This window comes from Dermacentor variabilis, chromosome 5 (genome assembly GCF_050947875.1).
Source record: "Dermacentor variabilis isolate Ectoservices chromosome 5, ASM5094787v1, whole genome shotgun sequence".
NCBI classification, from domain to species: Eukaryota; Metazoa; Arthropoda; class Arachnida; order Ixodida; family Ixodidae; genus Dermacentor; species Dermacentor variabilis.
Genome location: NC_134572.1, coordinates 54,127,860 through 54,140,736, shown reverse-complemented (window position 1 = coordinate 54,140,736; position 12,877 = coordinate 54,127,860). Strand labels below are relative to the sequence as shown.

General features: G+C 45.0%; 1 protein-coding gene across 1 annotated transcript in view; it reads left to right on the top strand.

Moving 5' to 3' along the window:
* The window catches only part of LOC142582614 (uncharacterized), a 99,284-nt gene extending 86,674 nt beyond the window's left edge, over window positions 1–12,610 (top strand). The window contains exons 3-6 of the mRNA XM_075692513.1: window positions 4,877–5,302; window positions 8,097–8,114; window positions 11,041–11,145; window positions 12,030–12,610. Of these exons, the coding sequence (XP_075548628.1) occupies window positions 4,877–5,302; window positions 8,097–8,114; window positions 11,041–11,132 (536 nt within the window). The 3' untranslated portion in view covers window positions 11,133–11,145; window positions 12,030–12,610. The remainder of the gene's footprint in view (window positions 1–4,876; window positions 5,303–8,096; window positions 8,115–11,040; window positions 11,146–12,029) is intronic.
* The last annotated feature ends 267 nt before the right edge of the window (window positions 12,611–12,877 follow it).

The window sequence follows — 12,877 nt, the reverse complement described above, 5'->3', positions numbered from 1 at the left end:
GGTGTCCTTTGTTGGGATCTTGTTCATTGTAGTTACTTTTTTTTCTCGGTTTTGGGCTCTCTCAGTGCCATACTTTTCATGTGCAGAGCTCAGTCTTACACTGCCTCGTGCGAATTCCTTCTCTACCTTTATCCCAAATGTTGTGCACTGTCCCTTGCAGCCTTTGTAGTCAAAGCTGCCTTAAGGCAGCGGTTAAATTTCTCTTTACTATTTACCGGTCGCGGTAGCTTACTACATGTAGCTGATCGGCTGATGCGCGCCAGGTCACCATTTCATTTCTCAGCCGATGCTTTAGCATTCCAGTAAAAGTGGGATGGAAAAGAAAAAGTTCCTTTGGGTACGTTAACGTTAAGTGCACGCTTACAAGAATCACAAGATCGAAATTTGTCTGGGATCATCGATTACGGTATTTCTGAAGCTTCTGCGCTGCCTCGGGAAGATGAAGCCTACGAATCAATCAATGTTTGCGTCGCCCTGTACATAGTATGACTCGCTGACATAGATTGTAATTTGGTTATCTAACTTTCTTGAGCTACTCTGTAGACGCTGCGTAAAGCCAAGGAAAGGCAGAGTACCATTTTAGTAGAAGTAGGAGCTGGGCAACCATGAGGGCCTAAATAATAATAGCGATAATACCCTTGGGTTACAACCAAGTAATACACAATAACTACTTCCTAAATGGGGACCCCGCATTTTTTTGTCTTTTTTACTGCGAACTTGTGTGCGCAAATGATAAATGAATCCCTGTAGTTGGCTATATTAACGCCAAAGCTCGTGAAAGCCCTCAAATGAAGAAATTCTTGCTGAACGTATTGTTTGTATCCTAAAACATCCCTTGTTCGACCACTGTCGATCACTTCAAGTCTTGAAATTCCAATTAATATGCTTTCGCTTTGAATATGTTGCGGTGGGGGCGATGTCAAACCGTGGCTATACAGATGAGGCACCTTAAGATGACGCATGAAAGCACTGTGGTGGTAAACAGGTGGCACTCTTGTTTCCGTTCTGTTCTGCCTTTTCACTAAACCGCTAGTTTGAAGCGAAAGAACTTTTCAACCACGTCAAAGGTCTCTCTCTTTTCTTTTTCTTTAAATTCTGTCTCGCCGTTTCTACTCCCGCATGTGTTATGCATGATGCTTATCCTGGCAGCACTTATTAAACTTATCGACCCGTCATAAGCCCCTCTCATAGCTCATTACCAGTCACTCCCTGGCTCGACGAAACCGCATAATCCCCTCGTATAAGCTCCACGGTGCCGCGAATGGCTGCGCCCGAGGCCTCAGCATGTCACAAGCAAAGCAAAAAGTAATACATGCTGCAAGAGGCTCTCAACCTGAGCACCGAGAGATGCGAACTACGTGAATTATAGATGGGCAGATGCGAAGGAGATCTTAAGAAACAAGCGCGAGAAGGAGTCTGCGCTGCCATGTTTGGGCTCAGACTGCGACACACCCGTCCTGGATGGACGGACTAAGTGAAGCACACTGGCTCGCATTTGCCTCGCGAAAAAGGATTAGCAAGCTGTGGATGAAGAAGCGGAAAATGAAAGCTAATGTAGTGAAGTTCAATGCACGCATTTAATATGAATGGGGTATGCTTTTACTTATAAAAGTAAGGTTGAGTGAAAGTAGAACTTTAGAATCTCTAATGGGCGACGAAGAGTGTTAGGTGGTACGGAGGTGCCAAAAATAGAAGCTGCTTGGTTCCAGAAATAAGCATCGTGTAAACAGACTCGCATAGTTACTCTTTCGGGATGCGTGTGAGTAACATGAGTGGGCCGCGGTAAACAGGATAACGTTTTTGGTTCGTGCTATGTTCGGCATCATTCCTGAGAGGAAGGTCGGAGAACTTACGAGAAATTCAGCTAGTGCAAGCAAAGACGCATTAGTAAAGTGGTGCGTTGGGCATGCATAAGGTGAAGCAAATGAAGGTGCTATGTGTTGCTGAGAAACTAGGTTTTCTTGCACCCTATGCCTTCGTCTTCTACTTGCGGGCGAAAGCGTGGGCTGAAGGGTCAACAAAACGCTTATTCGTTAAGAGAACATTAAAACGATGACCATGCAGCGCTGCAATACTTAGACGAAGTAAACATAAAGAGCTTCTTTGACAACAACTTCGATTAGGACAGAGCTCAACAAAATTAAATTGTAATTTTTGCAAATATGATTCTAGGAAGACAGCTTTGTGTGCACATGTGAATACATGTTAGATCTGGCTGCTGGGACGTAACAGGAGAACACTGCAATGAGTGGGCTCTTCAGTCAAGGCACGGGATAGGGTGCCTTTGCACACGCAGGAGATATGCCGGTGTGTTGTCGGCTGTCCGCCATTGAGCCATGGCCAGCTGCTGTTCTCGAAAACACTGCTACGAAGAAATAACGTCCTTGTACCACAGTCACTCCACCACGTCAAACTTAATATATATTGTCTTCTTCTTCACACTGCTTAGCTCGTGGCACCCGATGCAGGCGGTACATCGCTGTATTTTGCTTACAGCCTGTACTATCGCTAATTTTTTCTCCCCTCTCTCACATTGACCAACAGTTAAATGTGCGTGCGTGAACATGTAAACGAGATCTGAAATTATTGTGGGTTTTCGGAGGCCAAGCTGCATCAGGGTCCATTGGCGGAGTCGCGTAGGGTCGCTTCTGCCCAGTCCTCCGAGCCTTTTCCTGCTTCATTACAACTGTCTATTCTGGTGTCTTCAAATGTAAATCAGCGCTGCTAGGTTCACGGAATGTGGGCATTGTATTGCACAGTGGGAAATGCAAAACACGTACCGTATTTCATAGAACGTTGACACAATTCTAGATGAGATGAAATATTGAAATAATGTGCACGTTTGCGATTAAATACGACATTACGACGATGCCCGCATCGGTTTCCAAGCGTTCTGTTGGTTTCATATATGGTACCCTTCTTTTTATTCGGAAGCACAGCTTTGAAGGGGAGGGCTTAGTAGAATCTATCACTAAAGAAGTCTGCGTAGAGCAGTTCCGTAGGGCTGTAATTACGTTGTCTGCTGAGAGACAAGGATGGTGCCTACTCCCAATGCATAAAGCATGATGCTGCCAGCAGTTTCAGGACCAGTGCGCATACACTGCTCAAGATGAGACACGTGTAGGAGAAAGCCATCTACGCGTAACGACATTCGCCACACTTCCCGAGAACGTCTCGATGTTTGCAAGTTGCTGTCACCTTCTCATTTATTATTTCTACGCCTCTCGAAAGACCCGCTACTCGCTACTTGTGCACTGTTATATTTGCTTCATCCTTCTGAGCCGCTTAAGCCTCCACCTTCTTCCCTCCTCCCTCCAGTTCCTGCCCCCTTAGGGACACGCAGATATACCGTTGGTTCTCGGGCAGACGGCGAGGTACTTTCTGTTTGCAGCCTCGGGTGGCAGTACCCACATGAAAAAGCATCCTCATGTCAGCTAGTATCATCATCAAGGGCGAAGTGAACGAAAGAGAGAACTAAAATCTACAAGTAACCACACACACATATAGCGTATTGCTCAGCGCTATTGTCTTCGTCCGTCTGCAAGGAATAATTACACGTCCTGCTTTTATACACATGATACTCTTGCGACAGGGCGTCGTGGTCCTCGGATCCTCACGCCTCGTGAACCACGTTTGCTCGATGAGGCGACACGAAAAAAAAAAGCAGGAAAAAGAAAAAAAAAAGAAAAGAGGGCTGGAGGCCTCCAGACGAGGTGTGGGAAGTCATTCAGGCGCTCCCCGTTTGCGGGGTCCCAAGTATGGAAGCAGGAATACAAAGTGAAAGCGAAATGCCGTAGCGGTAGCGCTGACACGTTCAACACTGACACAGGCACCGTCCCTACCTCTGGGCGTGTTCACTGTCAACCAGCACGCGTGAGCGTACGTGCCGACAGCAGGCTTGGAACGGCGCACATCCGTTTTCTCCGCGTCGTTTGTAGAGGAGAGCTTCTTTTTTGCTCAGTTTCGTAGCGAAGGCGGCCCCGCGAGCTTCATGCATGAGGACCCCGACGCGGGTGCTCGCGGGTCGAATGAATCTGAGACCCACTGCGTCGTCCATCGCCAGACGCCCCTGTTTGGACAGAGTTCGTGCGCATGGCCAAGTCGCCATCGTGTAACACTTTGTCTTCTTTCCCTTCCCTTGTAAATTTAGTGTAGCGTCAGTTAAAGCACATTTCCCGAAACGACATTTCATGCTGTGGAGTGTACGTAATAATTCAGCCTGATAGGCGTGCCTAAACATTGGGTACCGATGTGCCGGACAGATATTGTCAGTTCTGAAAGTGATCTATGAAGGTTCGTATTTATTAAAGAGCTCGTGTTTCCTTCCAGTTAACGCACTTTCATAAGAAACCGGCCATGTTCGGAGTGCGTACGAATTAAAGATTCGTTGTTTCGAGGCTAGAAAAATTGTTGAAATTGAAATATTGACCTTTCTGACCACGTTGCTTTGTTTCTTTTAGCTGACAGCGCTTCTGGGGGGGCCACATACTGGCTCTATGTGCCGCCGTATCGAGAAAATATAAATGGTTGCTGGCTTGCCCGAAAATCAAGCTGTATAGCGTATTACTACTGACTTTTAAAGATCACCTGCTCAAACTTTGTAAACCACATCTTACAATCCTTACTAGACTTCGTTGAATCACGTAGTACAATTTGCCGACACTACGCATTTTGCTGTAGACAACGCGGCGCTGGGAATTATGCATCTCGTTCATGTGAAACCACCGCAAACTTTTCGTATAAGTAAAGTATCTGGCTTAAGTTAAACTACTGGAGGGAAGCTTCTAGTGCAGTCAAAGATATGAGGTAACAGTAATTTTGTGGCATTATGCTCAATCTTTCAACCTGTGCACGCACCATTCTTGCCGTCTCGCAGTACCAGCGAAAAACTTCACTCTGACCTACGTGACCACACCAGCGCCCGCTGTGCCACCCGCTGCCGCCCCATACCTTGGAACCGCCGCGCACGCACGCGTGGGAGTTCCCACTGACACCACTTCCACTGGACCGAGTTCGAGCACGGGCAGCTTCAGTGGCACTGGCACAATGGTGGAGGTTCACTGCGGCGCCCTGGGGCTGCACCCGCGTCCCACGCTGCGGCTGTTCAGCATCACACCAGACATGCGCCGCACCGAGGTTCAGCGCGGAAGGCCTCGGACACGGAAAACTAACGGCACGTACGACATCGAGCTGTCACGCTCGTTCAGCGCCGAGCAGCTGCCGCCCGCAGTGACCTTCGAGTGCGTGCTCGAGATACCGGGCACTGACTACGAGGTGCGCCGGCGAACTGTCTACAATCCCGGTGAGCCTATTTGTTAATGCGAAAGCCTCAAGTGGCCCGTTGAGCGTACATATCGGCGGCGTCTGTAGCAGCGAAATGGCTGCTAACTTCCCCTTAGCTCCAACACCACGTCACGAGCGCGCGAGAGGTGCGCTCGTGACGCTGGCGTGCGCTTGCTGGCTCGGGCCTCGACGAAGCAGAGAGGGCGAAAGGGCGCATCTACTGCCGCGTTATTGCGTGAGGGGAGAGGGAGTCGCCGACATGCCAGGTCACCCTCGCTCTCGCTCTCGGAAGCCTGCGTTATCCGCGCGTTCCTTGCCCGCGCAAGCTTTCGCCTGCGTTATAACTGCGCCTCGGTAGGGTCAAATCAAAACGCGCCAAGCGTATCACGGCGCTCGCTGTCCCGCGAAGAGTTCATAACTCGAACGACCGCTCAGCGCTGTTCAATTGGATATTGATGCTTGCGCATTCACAACTCATAAATGATTAGGCGCCCTCGAATTTTTACCTTGAAAGTAAATAATTAATAGTAAGCTTATAGGACGCATTCAACTACATAGTTCCACAGCTAAGATATATTTTAATCGTTTTCAAGCATATGCGCATAGTATCATAATAACCTAAGCTTGCTGGTTTGGTTTCAAGGTCGAAAAAACAGTGCGAAAATCGGAGAAAGATAGCGGTGAGAGGAAGCAGCGCTGCGTTTCGCCCCCTCCGTATTTCTCCCGTTATTTTACAACGATGCTGCATATGGGTAGTTTTCAGTTCTTTTCTGCGTGCGTAGAAGAGGTTCGCGTAGACCAAGGAATCGTTATGTATATGCTATCCCACCAGCTGCGTCCAAGAGGGACATTGTGACGTTTCTAGCAGACGTGTTCGGTTGGATCACTCCTGTCGACTCTATGTCCACCGTCATTGTAGGTGATTTCAACATCGATCTGACGTGACCGGGCGGAAAGTGATCAGTGTTGTTCCTGCTAGATAGGTTCGGTATTCAATGCTATACGCATGTCAATGTACCAACTACGCGTCATCGGTCATGTAGAGCCTTGACGTTTGCTGAAAATATTTCCAGCATCGTTGTTCAGCCTATGGCCTCTACCATAGTGACCATAAAGCGATGATCACTATGGTAACAAAATACAATAAAAGACGGTAGAATCCAGAAGTCGCATGTATGGGTGTTTATTCAATAAGTACAGTAATCACCATATGTTAAATCAATATAGTCATCACTATACACAGCTTTGCTGGTCATCTACCTTCACACAGTGGAATAGCACAGATTTGTTTTTTGTTGCGATTCTTATCCATCATAAATAGGAACATGTGCATGCCCGTACACGCAATAAACATTTGAGTGTGTGTCTGCGCAAGTCTGGGCAACGTAGTCATTACGAAACGTTACAAAGTCACTCCGCAAGTACCGGGATCTGCTGTTGGAACTGGTGACGGGCACCTTTCAGCACTTCGGTTTCGGTTTCGCAGGTGAAATTGGTCGGATTTCATCACTCCGCAAAAATTACCAATGCGCGCTTTTTGGAACATCTCAAGATGGCCATGGACTTATTGCAGAAAGTGCTTCGATTTACCCATTTGGCCCGACCGTGGGCCTCACCTGGTTAAAAAATTGATTATTTTAATTTCTGTAACAATTACCGCAATTGATTAATGTATCCACTCATCTTAGGATGTCTGCCGCCACAGAAAAAGTAATGTCAAAGTTAGCGAGCAAATATCGCGTTTTCATTATTTTTCAGGATTTTCGGACACATTTCTTGAAACACCCGTTACGTAAAGAGCCAATGCGGGATGCGAGAAAGGAGGGGTATTCTGTAAGAGTCGACCGAGAGGAGTATCCATTTCGGCCGCTGCTGAGTGGATGCAGCTGTACGAGCGAGGAGGAGACGAGCGGTCCTAGCCAATCAGGAATAGCCGAAATTGACAGCCCACTAGATGGACTCTTACAGAATACTTTCCCAATACCGGCAATAATAAAAAAAGACAGCTGTGTCTTTTGTTGATTGTTGCATATATTCACGCCTTAGTTAAAGATGCGCTCTAACCACGAACGGGACATGCCATAAGGTTATTTAAAATGCCATCACAAAGATTCACGGCCGGTCAATGTAATTAGAATCCAATAAAAAAAGAACTATTGTGACGGAGAATACGAAAGCTTCAGTCATGTGTGTATGAGGAAAAAAAAAACAGTAAGTGAACGTGAGATTGACGCGTCGGTAATGGAAGTGTCAGCGCCTTATTTTTTCTGTCCAACGACGGTATAAGGCTTGAAGAGCAATCTAAGAATATGACACCATGAGATTCATTTATGTCATTTACTTGCTCGACTAAAAAGGAAGGGCGGCACTCAAGAGTAATTTCACGCTTCACCAACTCGCAGTATATTGTAATTGTTTTAGATATTTTTTAACCTCAGTGAAGATGAAACATAGTTGCCAACGTAGTTTCCTGCAAGAGCGATAAATTCGCATTCGAAGTGACTTCAGGGCAAGTTATGTGTAAAGCAAAAATACATACCTTGTTCTCTGAAAAGCGGTAAACGTAATAAACCTACAGTTAAATTCTGTTCTTATCTGAAAGATTTCTTTAAAAGCGATTCCGGTAAGTGTATGTATACATTTATGCGTTTGTACCGAGGGCCTTGTCTTATCGTCTACTCTACCACTTCCATATTGATTTTGGAAGCCATGGCTCATTTCTTTATATAGAGCTATCGAGTGTCTTGTGCTTGTTACTGAGCAAGAGCACCCAATGACCTATTTTTAACCATGACACTTTCTTTTTATTCCAGGGTATCTTTACCTGACGGGTACGTACATTTATTTATTTCATTTTACTCCTCAGCAGTATACAATATTTGCTTATGTAGTAAAGGAGACTTAAACTCATTCATTCTTTGACATTGGTGAGCAATTTGCTCAGATGTTGGGAAAACCATGACACAATTGGAATTATAGCATTCAATCATGAGAATGAGTGCTGAAGCATGAGCATGAGTAAAGCATGAGTATCTTCGCTAAAGGATAGACAGTTCAAGCTAAATGGGCTTGCTACGGAGATTTTCGATTGTAGTTCAAGCTACAGGCTTTCTACAGGCCCGATTGTATCACGGGTCAACATTACCCAATCTATTCGAAGGCTTCAGTGCAGTCAGAGGAAGACCAGCAGGAGGATTTAACATTAAGTTCTAAGTCATGATAGTAGCCTCAACTGGAGATGCTTTCTGAGTTTTGTGAAGCATTGCCAATACAATATTTCTACTAGAGTAGTAGCAACCTGATAAGGGCGCTTTTGTGTTTGCTGTTAGACACCACTCTCTCCGGGCGTCTGTTGCAGTGCACCTTGGTGGCATCTTCAGTAGCGTAGGACATCGAACAAGAGAGAGAGAGAGAGAGAAGGGAGGAAGGAAAGGTAGGGAGGTTAACTAAACTGAGTCCAGTTTACTACCCTACACGTAGAGAGGAGGATGGGGCTGAAAGAGAGAGAGAGAGAAAACATGAGTCTGTACCGCACTTTAACATGTCTACAGCCGGGCACTCAAGTCGGTTGCCTTCAGGTAGTGAAGGAGTGCTGGAATGGCTTTCTGGGCTAACGAACAAGTTACCAGTAAAGGTCAAGCCACAAGTGGCTAGTGCAAAGATAAAACATGTAACTATGGACAAACAACGCAGGTTTTCTGACGATATAGCTTACTGCATATATAGTGCTACGGAGAACTGCAGCTGCAAGTATGACCTAGCTTGGCTCGTATGAAATACTTGCCAGATAGGCTAATTGATTGGAGGTAAATGTTAATATATAAATGGCGAAAAAGTGAGTCGCCATCCCGGTCCTGTGAAACTGGATGTCCAGCGAAGCTGTTGGAAAACCATTTCTACAACTGCTGAGGCGGGCATGCAATGCTTTATTAAGGCGATAGCCTTAAGTGGCCCGTTGCAATGGCTCATACTCAAAAAAAGTGGCGTCCAGTACAGTGAAAAAAAAAATCGTCATCAGCAATGGCTCATGCCCAAAAAAAGCAGCGTCTAGTCCAGTGATGCAAAAATATCAACTGGAATGGCTCATGCCCGCGTAAGCAAGCAAATATGCAATGGCTGAATATGAATGAACAAAGGAAAGACAGATTTAACGAATAAAAGAAAAAAGAACGACCGAAAGAAAGAAAGGAAGAAAGAAAGAACGAAAGAAAGTAGGAAAGAACCTTTAGGTACTGCATTAGGTACTCGCATGTGTCGTTGCGGAGGTTGACCTACAGCGCAATACGTTTACTGCACACTGCAGCTCGTTATGTCTTGCAAGAAGTCTGGCTCCTCCGATCGCATGACTTAACGCATTACCATTCGGGCAGCAGGCTTTCGCCTTCACGTGTTACAGGAGTGAAACATGCCGCCAAATTTTTGATGGTTCGGATGCTTGTTTTGAGCTTGTTCTTTATCCAAGCGTACGATGTTCCGTACGTTGTATGCATGATTCTAATGAATGTATGCACTGCTCGCTTCACTTCGCCGAGTGCTTGTCGTCTCGGCATACGAGGGGGACGAGCCATTCCATTTTCGCTTGCTTAGGGGCGTATAGGCCAAAACTGCCGACCACCGAGATGCTAGTAGCTTCGCGGTAATATGCATGCGCATATCCGATGAACAGTGCGAAAACAGATGACGGCAAACTAACATACACAACTCGAGCCCTGACTCAAAGTTGCACGTTTTTTAATAAAAAAGTACCCGTATATGAAGCAGATGGAGAAAAAGGCTGCCCACATAAAACAATTGCACATAAGCAGCACGGCCCTCATGTATATAAAAAAAGAAACAATACATTTCCTCCTGGAGCAGGAAATAGGAAGGATGTGCTCTTGCAGAAGGAGCAATTTGGCTTACTAAATGAAACTGACAGCTTGCCTAATACTTCTGCTTCTTTCTCTTATTTAAAAGAAAATATGAATGCGCATGGCCTTCTTGGCTCCTTCTCAATATCGACCTTTAGGTGTCTTGCTATTGTGTTCACGTGTTGGTGTCGCGAACATATAAATGACGTCGTGTCAGTTCATTTCTTGTACCCTGGGGGCTCTGTCGGCTATGTATGGTTTTGAAAGCGAACCTTTCTTCACCTACTTTCCCGCGTTTGCTTGATTTTTGCGACTGCTGGCTGCTGCTAGGTCATTTGCTGGTTGAGTGAATTCTACCATATATATATATATATATATATATATATATATATATATATATATAAGCACCACCTGATTTGGTGCTTGTATTTAGACACAGCTTGTGGGTGGTGTAGTTCATAAGCATAAACATTAGATGAAGTTACAGCTGTGACGTTTGTGGTGGATAAACTAAAACACTTGTTCGAGATTACACGCTACGTTGCAAAGTATGAAAGTAAACATAATTTTCACGTCACCCTTAGTTGTGCAGCCATTAATGAACCGCTTCTCTATACAGCTTCGATACACATAGATTCCAACTTGTGTGCGGTATCTGCTGGAAAATTTTTTGTCATAAACGATTATCTTATCAATATGTTCTGTTGTCGTGTGCGTGTATTAAAATGAACTTGTACGGCACTCAGGTTGCGTATCCTACTTCGCATATATTCGCCATTGCCTTTTTGTCTAATATGAACGTTCCGCGACCGGTGAAAGCGTGTCTACTGCTGATATTTAGGCCACACTGTAATTTTTACGTATTTACAACTAAACAGTTTGTCTTAAAAATTACTCCGATTTTCAGGTGCTTCTCCAGAAATCACTACAAGAAAGAGCTTACTGGTCCTGGTGTTTGCCCTCACGCTTTTAAAGGATACCTATACCTCTACGAGTTGAAGACTAGTCTCAGGTGAGTGCTAGACTTTGTGACGTAAGTCTGACGTTAAGTCTGTGTCGACAGATGATTGCTCCATCTAATAAAGCTTCCTTAGCGATGATCTAACTAAGGTGAATTTTGCCAATACGGCCAAATGCACACACAAAGCGGTCTTTGCGGTGCAATATGTCCTCACTTTCCCTACTGCTGAGCAGCACAGTAAAAAAATAATCTCACCGCAGTTTTATGAAAAGAAAAACAGTTTTTACATTTTCTGGTACGACCAAGTATTACTGAAACAAAATTTTGCCCATCATAAGATAATACATTATTGTTCTCTATTATCGAATGCTTTCTTTTTCTTCACGTTATTACTTGTCAAGGAGCTTACTGCTCGCGGCCGTTAAACAACAAAGATGAGAGCCTAACTTACTATCTTCCCACAAATTGCAGTGTTTCGCTAGGCCTCCTTTCATCTAAGTACACACCAAGAGCTGCTTAGACGTTCCTCGAAATTCAATAGTTCAGGCACTGTGCTAACTTTAGCAGCACTTTGTTATAACCGATAAGACGTCCTCCCTAACTGATATCACGGCCTCATATTAGTTTTGCAAACATGCGTGCATTCTTTGTGAAAAGACTTCAAGCCACTGCGTGCTTGACAAGCCCTACCAGGGAACTGTGTGTCGAGCTCCTTGTAAGTCTTCAATTGCTCCAAAGCTCCAGAAATTGAGGAGAGTTATGTGGTCGTTTTATGCGTGATCTTCGGCGCATTAGGCATAGTACAGTATCCCAGCCCAAAGGCTAATGACAGATCTTGTTCACAATCACTGGCTTGGTCATTTCTGACATCCTTGTCACAGCGCGCTACGTCGCAATTTTGTTGCTTTCTCACTTGGTTCGTACCTCTGTTGCAGGTTTGTTGAAGAAGCTGTGCCAGAAGCTTGAAGGACGCCTAGTCGGACGTTCAAAGTTTTGTAATTAAGATGTACATACGCACATATATTTGTAATTATCTGGTATCCTCTCTTGGAGAAGAATGATATAAGACAGAAAGGCGGCACATGGTTACAGCTTTCTTTGTTTCGCCCGCATTCCTTTAAGAGGAAACCCCACAATTATGGTGGCTTTCCTTCGTTGTTATCGTCCATTTACTGTGATGAACTATGTTTTTTGTTGAAGCCCACTACATGTTTAACAGCCCCGCATTGTGTAGTCAACATTCGTTCAAATACCAAAGACAAAATAACTACTTCCTTTTTATGGCTGCTTAGCTGTGTGGACTACTCTATGCTAACCCGAAGCAGAGACCAAGAGCGCATACCAAAGAAGAATGCAACGGTTGTTTCTACAGGCACGTATCTCTTGGAGCACATCGGTCGACTGTTTTGGCGTATGGACATGTCGTGGACAAAACATGCAGTGCCGATTTTGAAGGCCGGGCTGGCTTGGGGAACTACCGCAATCGCGACAAACAAATAATAAATATTTTTATGAAACCAACACGATTGGCAGTATTGCGTCGATTCCTGTTGTGTTGTTGTTATCCATCAAAAAGCTGTCTTTATTACAGTATGGAGAAGATATCAATATCCACATTTCTCGCCGAAAAGGCCATGCCTGGCTGAACCACTCATCGGAAGTGTTTTTTAATGACAATGTTGCAGTTTGGTGCTTATATCATTTTTCTTGATGTGCACGGAAATATTTCTGGTGGTAGTGCCAGAGCAATAATTAACTGCAATCTTCAGTTTCACTAATCAGC